General features: G+C 39.9%; 1 protein-coding gene across 3 annotated transcripts; it reads left to right on the top strand.

Annotated features, from left to right (window-relative positions):
- Positions 1–2,630: 2,630 nt before the first annotated feature.
- On the top strand, positions 2,631–8,731 carry LOC147630107 (TOM1-like protein 4). 3 transcript variants are annotated; one of them, XM_086811728.1, is made up of 10 exons: positions 2,631–3,168; positions 5,355–5,433; positions 5,629–5,727; positions 5,918–6,031; positions 6,330–6,493; positions 6,615–6,696; positions 6,836–6,921; positions 7,165–7,353; positions 7,438–7,589; positions 7,731–8,731. In XM_086811728.1, the coding sequence occupies exons 1-10, from the start codon at positions 3,071–3,073 to the stop codon at positions 8,357–8,359; spliced, it is 1,692 nt and encodes a 563-aa protein (XP_086667854.1). In that variant the 5' UTR covers positions 2,631–3,070; the 3' UTR covers positions 8,360–8,731. The 3 variants fall into 3 exon arrangements, with proteins under 3 accessions (XP_086667854.1, XP_086667853.1, XP_086667855.1); XM_086811727.1 differs by having other exon boundaries at positions 7,438–8,731; XM_086811729.1 differs by lacking the exons at positions 2,631–3,168; positions 5,355–5,433; positions 5,629–5,727 and having other exon boundaries at positions 5,943–6,083; positions 7,438–8,731.
- The last annotated feature ends 3,949 nt before the right edge of the window (positions 8,732–12,680 follow it).

The raw sequence follows: 12,680 nt of genomic DNA, 5'->3' as shown, positions 1-12,680 counted from the left end.
TCCAAATTCTATGAACAAAAAAAAATTCCCCTTGCACCAAGCATAGACAAGACAGAGAATAATAATGAAGACACACAATATTGGGTGTAATCTCCCCTCCGCCTCAACATGTGTGGCTAAAATAGGCCTTGGAGCCACTAATAGAGTGCTTTTCCAAAATTAGGCTTTTCCTTTTACAAAAGTAAACTTTGTCCAAAGTCTAAAGTATCAAAAATAATAAATCCTTTGTCCAATAACTATGTACAATGGGTCTAACCATATTAATTCCAAAATGGTGCACACATGTGCACTAAGTAAAAAATAATGCTAGCGTCTAGGCAAGAGTTCATGTCCACAATGCCTACCATTGTCATCCTTGTGCTCATATCCTGTACTTATACAATCCACAACGTCAAGTCACAATTAAATTGGAATCACTCAACAAAATAATACAAACATGTGGTAGCAATTAATTGGACTCATTTATAACTAGTTAATATCATGTGAATATGGAATTGTTTGGGCTCACTCAACAAATCAACTCTCACATGTATGGTACAAGCACAAACACAATAACCTTACAATCCAAACATGAATATATTCGACATCAAGTACTAAATAGAATCACCCGCAATACTAAGCTAAATACAATGACACACTTGGCATCCCCAGTGCACCAACCATAGAGAGAGAGTACACATCGCATGTAACATTCCCTCTTGCTTGGATTACAATTGACATTAGTTGCATGTAACATTCCCTCTTGCTTGGATTACAATTGACCTTAGTTGCATGTCTCCTGATATGAGTGGATAAGATCTAGATATTTATGGAAAAATTCTCAAGCATCCACCTAGCATCTTCAACAGGATGGTTCTCATTAGACACTTCATATATACACTTAGTTGCATGTCTCCTGATATGAGTGGATAAGATCTAGATATTTATGGAAAAATTCTCAAGTATCCACCTAGCATCTTCAACAGGATGGTTCTCATTAGACACTTCGTATATACATTCCATGTTCTTGTAGTCCTCTGTTGATGGTCAATAATTGAATCTGGAATTGTATATCAACAATCAAAGGAGGTTCTTCATAAATTGGATGTGTAGGTAAAGGTCCTGTGTGATGGCAAATGTAATCAATATCAAGCGAGGTTATTAACCCTTTTACCCACCCCGAATGGTCCATAAAACCTCGGTACGAATGGTCCAACTAGACGTTTTTCTTTACTTTGTAAGTGTCCCTTTTCAATTTTGAAAAGTACATAGTCACCTCGTAGGCCTAGGTGGGAGTTCACGTCTAATACGAGGGACAAGCCAGCCCCACCAGAGCCATCATCCTCCATTATTCTACTTGTGCTGAGTTGTTGTTGTTGCTTAGGTGCCTTCCAATTTCTCAAATGTTGAAGGCTTCTTGATAAAAGTAGGTCGAGCCTTGGAGGGCCGATGCACAGACTTTGGGATGGGGAGTCCCTTAGATATGATTTTCCAATGGGCCCACGGGCACGTAAGCGAGCTGGTAGAACTGTTGGGTCCCATTGCGAGGACTCGAGTTCGATGCCATCGAGTTGCGTGATGGGGGTATTGTGTTATGAGCCGATATATATATATATATATATATATATATATATATATATATATATATATACCGATATATATGTATGTATGTATGTATGTATACCGATATATATGTATGTATGTATATATATACACATACATACATACATATATATCGGTATACATACATACATACATGCATATATATCGGTATATATGTATGTATGTATGTATATATATGTATGTATGTATGTATATATATATATGTATGTATGTATGTATATATATACATACATACATATATATCGATATACATACATACATACATACATATATATATATGTATGTATATATATACATACATACATATATACCGATATATATGTATGTATGTATGTATATACATACATACATACATATATATCGGTATATATGTATGTATGTATGTATGTATATATATATATATATATCGATATATATGTATGTATGTATATATATATCGGTATATATACATATATATACCGATACGTATGTATATATATATATATATCGGTATATATGTATATATATATTGGTATATATATACACATACATACATACATATATATTGGTATATATATGTATGTATGTATGTATGTATGTATGTATATATATATATATATCGGTATATATGTATATATATATCGGTATATATATATACATACATACATACATATATATCGGTATATATATGTATGTATGTATGTATGTATGTATATATATATATATGTATATATATATATATACATACATACATATATATCGGCTCATAACAGAGTACCTTTCCATGACTATATGGTACATATATATATCCCGCAAACACATATATGACTTTCCATGACTATATGGATCTCATATAGATCATTTAAGTGTAAATAGATAAACAAGTAATTAAAAAAATACATAGTCTAATAGACAATTTTTTTAAGTTGAGTTGCCCCCACGGGCGCAGAATATATATCGATCTCCCTAGCACAATTTTTTATGAAAATATATGATCATTTACATATAAAATAAGTAATTAAATAAATGTATAAATAGACAAGGATACTGGTGTCAGTGTCTCAACAAACTACCAAGTCTACGTACGCGCAGAAAAAGGGCAAAAAAAAGAACAGTCACCGACTCACCAGCAGTGCCGTCCAGTCGAACCCACCTCGAAATTGCTTTGTAATTAAGCTATAGGCCATCACCCCTTTCTTCTTCTTCTTCTTCTTCATAAAAAAAAAAACGATTTTTCCGCTGCCGGACACCCTCTTTTTTCAACAATTTCTTCTCCTTTTCTGATTTTTTAACTGCATATTTCTCTCTTTTCCCCACACACACACACACACACACACACCCTCCCCTCCTCCGCCCCTCCTCTCTCCGGCACATACAATTTCCAGGGCACTTTTCTTGTGGGCGAGTTTACGGATATATTCAGCTCTCTTTTTTCTCTCCCCCCTTTTTTTTTTCCGAGTTTCTGAAGAAAAATCCCCACCCATCAGACATGGCGGGCCTCGTAGACAAGGCCACCAGCGATTCACTGATCAGTCCAGACTTGGGAATGAACTTGGAAATTTGTGATGTCATCAACTCTGATCCTGGGTGAAATCTCTGCCCTCTCTATTTAATTCCCTTGTTGCACGTCCATATTGCCTGTAATTTATGATTTATGTATGTATGTGCACTGGATGCATGCATGCATGCATGCTGTTAAGCCGTCCTTTTGCACGCATATACACATGCCTGCATGTGTATAGGTAGGTGGTGCATGTATATGTATGTGCTTGGATAGGTAAGTATGTATGTGCGAATTGTATGTATGAATAGGTAGGTCGAAATGTATGTGTGTATGCATGTGTGAATGTCTATTTGTATATGTGAATTGTGACCTCTTGCATGGTAGGTTTATACACACGTATGCCAAGTATTTGGTTGTATACCTCGATTCACGACCTCTTGCATGGATGCATAATATGTATGTGCGTGTAGGTAGGTAGAAATATATGTATGCATGTTAAGTCTTTTTTCCTTGCATACATATGAATTTATAGTCTTTTGTATTATGTGTGTATGCCAGTTATAGGTATCAGTTTATGACCTCTTGCATAAGCAAGGTATCTATGTGTATGAGTAGGTAAGGGATTTATGTATTCATGCCAATTTATGCATGTATGTAGGCATACATGTATGAGTAGGTAAGGGATTTATGTATTCATGCCAATTTATGAATGTATGTAGGCATACATTCATGCCAATTTATGCATGTATGTATTCATGCCAATTTATGCATGTATGTAGGCATACACACGCACAATGGGTGCAATTTGTTCTCTGCTCACTCCAAATACAGTATCCCTTGCACAGGGGGATCAAGTAACAAACCTGGAGTTCATTTCGTCAAGTAATCAAATTATGGCCATGTTCTGTTTCTCATTTTGTTACCTCAATGTTTCATGGTCAGATTTGCGTCGGGTCGCAGTAAACAATGAACACGGCTGTGGTTAGGTGACTTGTAGGAAAGATTACCTTAATGAGAGTGGACAGACGTGTAAGCTAGATTGCATTGGTTAGGAGCTAGGAACAATTTATTAGGGAGATAGGGTAAATAGATGTTTTGGAGGGACTTTTCAAGAATTTGTATGGGGAAATCCAATCAACAATCACTGTTAAACCTTTATGGATTTTAAAACTTATATATATATATATATATATGTATGTATGTATGTATGTATGTATGTATGTATGTATAAAAGCTTCAAGTGCTGGCAACCTGCAAGGGGAACCAGACAATCTTACATGTACCATCCCAGGAAAAACAACACTTATTCAAACATCATGATGATGATGGCAATCATATACCCTATCATGAAGAAGATAGCCTTGGTCATCAAGAGCCTCTCCAACAACAGCACCACCAGCACATTGACTTCTCTAGCATCCTTTATGATCATTTACATGGGATATCGTCAAAATAAGAATGATGAAGTCAGTGATCTCATTGTGTCCGTCTCTTAGGCTAAAGAGTTGTGGAGCTCTGTTTTCGTCTATACCTTTAAGATGCAAATCCTTTAAAAGGTACATACAATGCTTTCTCATTGTCTAATTGATGTTGACAAGTCAAGCATTCACCCATGGCAGTGGTTTTTTGTATTGTATGATTGGTCTTTGTGGCCGTCGAGTCCCTGTGCATGCAATTCCCTGACATGAGTACCAAGATCTCATGGTTCACATTCTACGGCAGTTATTGAGAGCATAATTACTAGTGCAGACAGAGTGGAACAGCAAACGTAATCATGGGGGTGGACTGGCTCATGATCGATTTTGTTGTTCAACTCAATCTGTTCTTACATCATTATGATCAACTCTTCAGCCACTTTGGGTGGCCAATCTTTCTTCATTTACACATGTTTTTTGCCGCCAGACCTTGATGAGGTGGAAGCAGTCTTGTATTAGTAGCAGGGTGAATGCCCCTAGGTCGTGTATAAGGCCTCACATGACGCATGACATTCCTCTCTTGGATTTGGGCAGGGCTGATTGGATTACTTCAAATAGGCTTTATCACATTGTTCTATCAGGACATGCTAGTTAATATTGAGGGATATTGACTTGGACAGTACACAACTTTTGTTTGATGGACCATTGACTGTTTGGGTATGCCATAGCATGCAGCTGTGCTATTATGAATGAAGGACTTGATGTTTGATTGCACTTTTTCTTCGTTAGTTATGTGAATTTTGGATAACTTGAAGAAAAAATCAACTTTGATAACCCATTAGTAATGTATACAGACAAGCTCGAGATGTGGTGAAAGCAATAAAGAAGAGGCTAAGCAATAAAAATGCCAAAGTACAACTCCTGGCTTTGACGGTGAGAACTGATGATGTTAGAACTTACGAGAAAGTTTTCTCAAGTATATGCACACGCACGCACACATGTATATGTGCGTGTATGTATGTACACAGATATCTACATACTTACATACACACATATATGCATGTATGTAATATGGCATCAAGGACAGCTTTTGATTACCTTAAGGATAAGCTTTTGGTTGAGCTGCAGGTTTTGGAAATGGTTATGATGAACTGTGGGGAACTAGTACATCAGAATGTGGCAGAGAAGGATGTTCTACAGGAGATGGTCAAAATTGTAAAAAAGAAGGTGTGAAAGACATAGGCATGGATGTATCATATATGTATGTATGTATGCGTACGCATGCACGCTTGTGTGTTGTGTGTGTGTGTGCAAATGTTTCAGAGAGCCACACCAGAATTTTTGTCGTACATATTTTTGGCATGGAGTAGGCTACAGTTAAGTGTTTGCTTTTAAACGCGATTTTCCATTTTGGCAGGCTGATATAGGTGTGAGGAGTAAAATATTGGTGCTTTTGGATTCATGGCAAGAAGCCTTTGGTGGGCCTTCAGGGAAATATCCACAGTATTACATGGTGTATGAGGAGCTGAGGGTAACTATGTCAAGAATGGACACAACCGTTTCTCTCACCATTGCCATTCCATGTAACTGTGAGGAAAGCATAAGGCAAAATGAAGCACACATGCACATGCGCACACCCACCCATGTGCATGCAGTGCCTGTTACACACACCCACTCACACATGCACGCATGGTGCACACTTTACAACCAAACATGACAAATATTAAAGTGAAAAGAAAAACTAGAGAGCAACTGTAAATTGATGACTACATTTTACATTGTGTCATTATAGAGGCAATGGCTTACATTTTACACTTTTTTGGGGGCAGCGGTCTGGTGTTGAATTTCCTGAACGAAATTCTGAAAATACTGTTCCGATGTTTACACCTCCGGCAACACATTCGACACCATCATTGCCGTGCTATGGCTTGCCAGCTTATGCACCAGCAAGTTTGGATGAAATGATAGCAGCAACCGAGGATCCTGTGTGGAGGTCCATTTTCAACCTTTTTGTAGAAATCATTTTGATCCTGTAAATTTTCTGGTTGTCATTACTGATTCATGTCTATGGTAACTCGGAAGAAATAAAAATTTATTGTTATGGTCTACTTCAGTGCTAGAGATGTGGATGGTGCCCGACGTGGGTTAGAGGTGTTGAATGATATGCTGAATGCATTAGATCCTGGAGACAAACAGGTAATGGGTTGGATGTTCTAGAGACCCAACCTAGAAAAGGGGGTAGGGGGAAGGGGTATGTTGTACTGTAAAATCGCCTGAGGCCAGAGATAATGTAGGAGGGTGTTTGATTAATCTTTTGATGATGCCAATTGTGTAGGCATTGAAGGATGATGTGATAGTGCAGCTTGTTGAGCAATGCCAGACCAATCAAAGGAGCATCAGGCAGCTTGTGAACTCCACATCGTGAGTCCAAAACCTCTACTTCTTTCTTGCTTTCAGAGTCTTTAGGATTTTGTATCAGCACTGCAAGTGCGCACATTGCCAGCACGATGTTCCTATTTCTTTTCTTACCCATGGTATTTGTGTTTATTAAACCCTTTTGTTCAGGGACGAGAGCTTGCACTGCAAGTGCGCACATTTCCAGCACGATGTTCCTATTTCTTTTCTTACCCATGGTATTTGTGTTTATCAAATCCTTTTGTTCAGGGACGAGAGCTTGCTGTGTCAGGGTCTTGCTTTGAATGATGATTTGCAACGAGTTTTAGCGAAGCATGATGCCATCATGTCAGGGTCTCTGATGCCAGCTGAGCACACACCAGGATCTCCTGGAGGCCTTCCAGTATATGATCAAGAGGATGATGAAGCCGAGGATGAGTTCTCTCAGTTGTCACACAGGTACTTTTTGGGCTGCTCTCTGCGCACAGCGAGATAGCACATTGGAAATTTTGTACTTCATTTTGGAAGTATATTCTTTTGCAGATCGAGCTCGAGGCCCAGTCATATGTCTGCCCACAGTCAGGAGAACGGGTCAAGGACCATTCAGTATGCACTTACTCCTCCGCTGCAGCCTATAAAAAGGCTGAATGCACCTCCGAGTGCAGCAGGAGGACGGACGCCCGACCTTCTCAGTGGTGAGTTGCTTGATGAGGCCGCATCTCCTGCAACTCTGGCAATGCAGGTTACACCAAGTGTGATGAATTCTCAAGCATCTTTGCCTTTGCCAAACTCTGAGCAACTGAGCTTATTGAATCCTTTTGCGGCTCTTCCACCAGTCACCGTAAAGAACGGCGTACCAGGTTCCTCCAAACCGTACTCTTACGAATCATATCAACGTTCACCGTATTTTCAAGGGGCTGGTCAACCAAACTCAAGCGGCTACAAAGCACCCGGGGCGGTGTCCGGTGGTGTACAATCATCAGAATTGCCGCCACAGGATCAGGGTTCCGTGAGCCAACCACAGCAAAGCCAAAGCTCACATCTTGTTATGAGCCTGGCACCTGACAGTGAGAAGTTTTCATCTCCTCGGTCCTCTGACATTGAAAGGAATACAGTTTCAAGCCTCCCGCCACCTCCAATTCTATATACTGAGAGGGAGCGTTTTTTTGAAGAGAAAAGGCAGACGTTTCAAAGGCCCCGACCTGCAAGTAGTCTGGAGCAGAAAACAAGGAACCTGACCCTTCAGAGTACTGGTCACAAGCAAGATGCACCAATCGGGAAGCAAGCTCAGCCTGACTCTAGCTTTCGAGCCAAGCCGGAGTCCCCACTGAAAAAAGAAACAAGTTCTGCTGACCGACTGTTTGAGGACCTGGTGGACCTCCGTACTATGGGTGCCAACTTTAAGACAACTGGGATTTCGAGCCGTCTCTCACGGCCCAATGCAAGCAGAACAGGTGGCATGTAAAGTATGGCAACTTGATCACGGATGGTTCTACTGTTTTTTGGTATGAATTTTGGATGCTCATGATGGAGGTTTGTGAGTAGATAAGTTATTTGCTGTGCTTATATTTTTAAATGTATAATCTTTTGCTGCTTGAGGGCATCTTTCTGCTTTCTGTTAACACCTATATAGAGTAGCACCTCTGAAGGGTTTTTCTTCTATGGTGGCTAGCAATTGGGAACCTTCCCCTTGGGTCTTGGTTGGTGATTAAAAAAATGCTCAAGCTTTTGTTGGCTGTGGGGCATCATGTTGATACATCTCTAGTGTACACAACTTTCACGAGGTCATGCATGTATATATTTTTACAAGATAAATGTGGGATCTAATTTTTATGAACCTTTCTAACCCAGGTTACGTGGGATGTGATGCAAGAGAAGTCTTAACACTAGTTTGGTACCAAAAATTTTCGGACGATGCAAATAAAATGCTACTTGCACTAGGAAAGACATATTCAAAATCCCTCTTGAGGAGTTTGAATATGTGACCTAGTGTGTGTGTAAGAAATGTAACCTTGCAATTTGGATGCTGACACAATAAAGAATTACACCCATAAATAGGACTTGCATGAGACTGCAACTCAGGTTTGAGAAAACCGCCTTATAAACTTAGAGAAAAAAATCACTAAGCCCCGTGAAAAATTCCAAGTAATTATTTCATATTTGTGTCAAAGATTTTGCCAAGTTTCACATGAAATAAAATTCAATTGAGAGTGTCTAAATAGTAGGAAGTTGTGTGTGTTTGATACACCACTTTTTAGTATCCATTTGTATCCAAACCAATACATGGTTTTAATGTGTTTGCAAGTTTTTTAAGGTGATATAATGCTTACTCTATCCATTGAGATCTTAAAGTTATATGTAAAAGCCTCTTAGTAAGCTACAAATATTAATTGTTTTAAAATGTCAAAATTGTACACAACAAAAATTCTGGATTTAGATTTTTGAGTCATACGCATTACATTCTTTAGTAAACTTGCAACAGTTTGTCTGTATAGAATAATTCTGCTAAGGTACATTGTACAAACATAATTTGGGCACCTAAAACCTTTGTTTCATGGTTGTTGAGAGAGAATTTAGAAATTTTGAAAAATATGGCACGATTGAAAAACTAAGATAGTGCTCAAGTAGCAAGATTTATTTGAGCTTGGGATCCCAAAAAATATGTATTAACTTGGTTTTGAACTATATAATCATTTTCGATTGTCAATTTGCACTAACATAACTCTAGTTTTATGGAAGTACCTTTCGAAGGTCAAAATTTTTCTCTTTTTCAGCATGTTGGTAATTATGAGATTTTTGTTATAGTTCACAAGTAGCTTATGAACTAGAATCTAAAGGAGATTGTGTTGTTTTGAAACCCGAAGTTCTACCAATTGACTTATACAAACATGAAAAACATGATTTATTCAAGAAGTTATAGGCATTTTATGGGATTTTTGACAAAACAGCTTCAAATTTCAATGAACATTTCAAGTTAGAGTTTTTTTTTTGGAGTCAAATTTCTAATATAGCTTGTGTTTTGACATCATGAAAAATCTCCTTTATTTTTTGACTTTTAACCGACCTATGGTTGAAACAAGGTGTAAAAATATTGTTTCCAGGTTCTCCAAAAAATTTTAAAGTTTTGGTGAGAAACAAGACACTAAAGTGTCCTCAGGACACTTTAGTGTCCAATTACAGAACTAGTGTTAACTATGGTTTAATCTCAATCTTAGATCAACCTTGCTTTGAGACAATCACACATGGATCTCTCTTAAATTGTATTGGTTCTTGGTTCCTTGTAAAATTCGTAGAATCAACTCTGTGCGCGTACTGCACCAAGGCAAATTATAGATGAAGGATTTATAAGTTATAGATGATCGAAGGGATTGATTCCATTAGATTCAATGTGATTGTTTCTCAAATTTGACGTGTTGGACACATTGCTATCTATTGAAGATAAAAGTTGTGGAAATTGTAGAACAACTCTTCCTAGAAAAATTAAAGGGTACTTCCACTTGGAGTAGAGAGTGATTTTTACTAACCATTTCATTTTTGTACAAAACTTGCAAGGAATATAAAAAATACATCGGAGCAAGAATGATTGGGAGGAAGGAGAATGAATTTTACCAACCATTTCCTTTTTCTACATGACCTGCAAGCAATAAAAAAATGAATATCAAGTCAAGAATGATTGGAAGTATATTTTGAACTTAGACATCTAAATCTTGGCTTTTGCTTCTTGTCAATTAGTGTGGGGTTTTTCAAGGTAACACCACTCTCTACATAAGCATCTCTCTTTCTCTCCTTCCATAGTTTTTAAAAATAAAATAAAAATTCATAAGCTCCATCACTTGAAAACATATATTATACCACTTTTATTCACAAGATTTGGTTTTGAATAAGGTTTACACACATTGTATACAATATAAACACTAATCTTGAAAACCCATATCGCACGTAATTGGGGTGTTATACACACATACATTTAAATGAAACATGTGTTTTATATTGTATACTACCTTTTGCAAGGAGACGACATGGGGGATTTAAAGTTAGGCACCCATGGTGCAAATGCACTCGAAATATCAGATGCACCGTCATACAATTCGTGAATTTTACAAAGAGTTATGCTTTGGATTTTATGCTTAAACTCATGTTACATTTCAAAAAACTAAAATTTAGACAAATATATGAAAATTTATGAAGTGATTTCACAATGAGTGGAAAAAGGAAAAAGAGCCAAGAAAGGGGGATATAAAACTAAGATAGCATATACATAGTCATGAACGCTCTATCTGAGCTTCCCCCCCTTCCTTGCACCTCCCCCTCTCTCTCACGTTGCTTTGCGCATCCCCCTCCTCACAATTTTATGCGCCCCCCCTACGCTCTTTTGCCCGCCCTCCCCCCCATCGTTTCTGTGCCCGTGACCTTCCCCTTCTTTGCTCCCCCTCGCCAGCCTCTCCTGCTTCCCCCTCCCCTTCATTGCCCCCTTTTGCTGCCCTGCCCCCCCTGCCCCCCTTTTCCCTATGTTCTCGGCCCCCTGCCAACCTCACCCGCTTCCCCCTTCCCTTCGCTGCCCCTTTTGTCGCCCTATCCCCCCTTTTCGTTGTGTCTGCCTCGCCCCCTCCCAGTTTCCTTTTTGTTGGCCCCCGTCCCCCTCTCATCTTTGAGTGCCCCCCCCCCTTTTCCCTATGTCCTCCCCACCCCGCCCCCTGCCAACCTCACCCGCTTCCCCCTTCCCTTCACTGCCTCTTTTGTTGCCCTACCCCCCCTTTTCCTTGTGTCTGCCCCGCCCCCTCCCAGTTTCCTTTTTGTTGCCCCCTGTCCCCCTCTCATCTTTGAGAGCCCCCCCTCCTCCCGCCTGCCTTCCTTTTTTCTGCCTCCCCCCCCTCCCCTTTTTTTGTTCTCTCCTCTCTCCCGCCTTTAGTCTCCCCCTTCCCCCCCTCCCCTACTAGGTTTTTTCCCCCGTTTCCCTGCCTCTTCCTCTGTGTTTGTTTCTTTTTGTCTTTCCTCTCCCTCTTCCCGCAAGTTGAGTTTTAGGATCTTTAGGGTGTTCTCATCTCGGCAAGTTTTTGGCATTTTCTGGTCTTCACCCCCCCCAGAAGGACTCCATGGCAACTGCTTTGTCATCCTCGACCGAGGCTCCTTTTGCTTGCTTATCCTTTTCTGAAGCGGACCTTTAGCTTCTTGCCATGACTGTTGCAGCATTAGAGGCCTCCACCCTAGTTTGCAAAATTGTTGGTAGCCTCCCCATGCACGGACAACTCAAAGATCTTTTACAGGCGAGCCTCATTGGTGAGTCTACAAAGATCACAGCCTTTAGGGTGTGGCTACTAATAGGTGGAGTTTGACTCACCAGCGGTGTCAGACTGAGTCATGCATTTGAGCCCCCTTGCATTGCATACGATGCATGCCTTCTTTGCACCGTGTGGCAGCATGGTTTCGACCCTGTGTTTGACCCACTTGTTGGCGTGTCAGGCTTCCCAGTGACAATTTGCCTCAAGAAGGAATACCTTTCTCTTCTCTTAGTGATCAGTGGTGCCATCGGGAGAGTGATGGAATCCCCCCACTGCTGCCTCGGCCCTTGCGCGCGGGCAGCTGGGATTCCATCCCTCCGTATCTATGTTGCCTCGCTAGATTTATTGCCACATGTTATATCTATCCCATGCCTCCGGGGGGAGACCCCATCCTTCAGCGAGTGGAGTATTCAGGCCTTCTAGGAGGCCAATGTTTCATTTGCAGGCAGATGGGCCATCTAGCAAGAGCTTGCCCTCGACGTCAGTCCAGGAGATCGTCTCTAATGG

This window comes from Cibotium barometz, chromosome 17 (genome assembly GCF_041138505.1).
Source record: "Cibotium barometz isolate CiBa-2024 chromosome 17, ASM4113850v1, whole genome shotgun sequence".
In the NCBI taxonomy this organism is placed as follows: Eukaryota; Viridiplantae; Streptophyta; class Polypodiopsida; order Cyatheales; family Cibotiaceae; genus Cibotium; species Cibotium barometz.
This window is presented reverse-complemented; position numbering and strand designations above follow the sequence as displayed.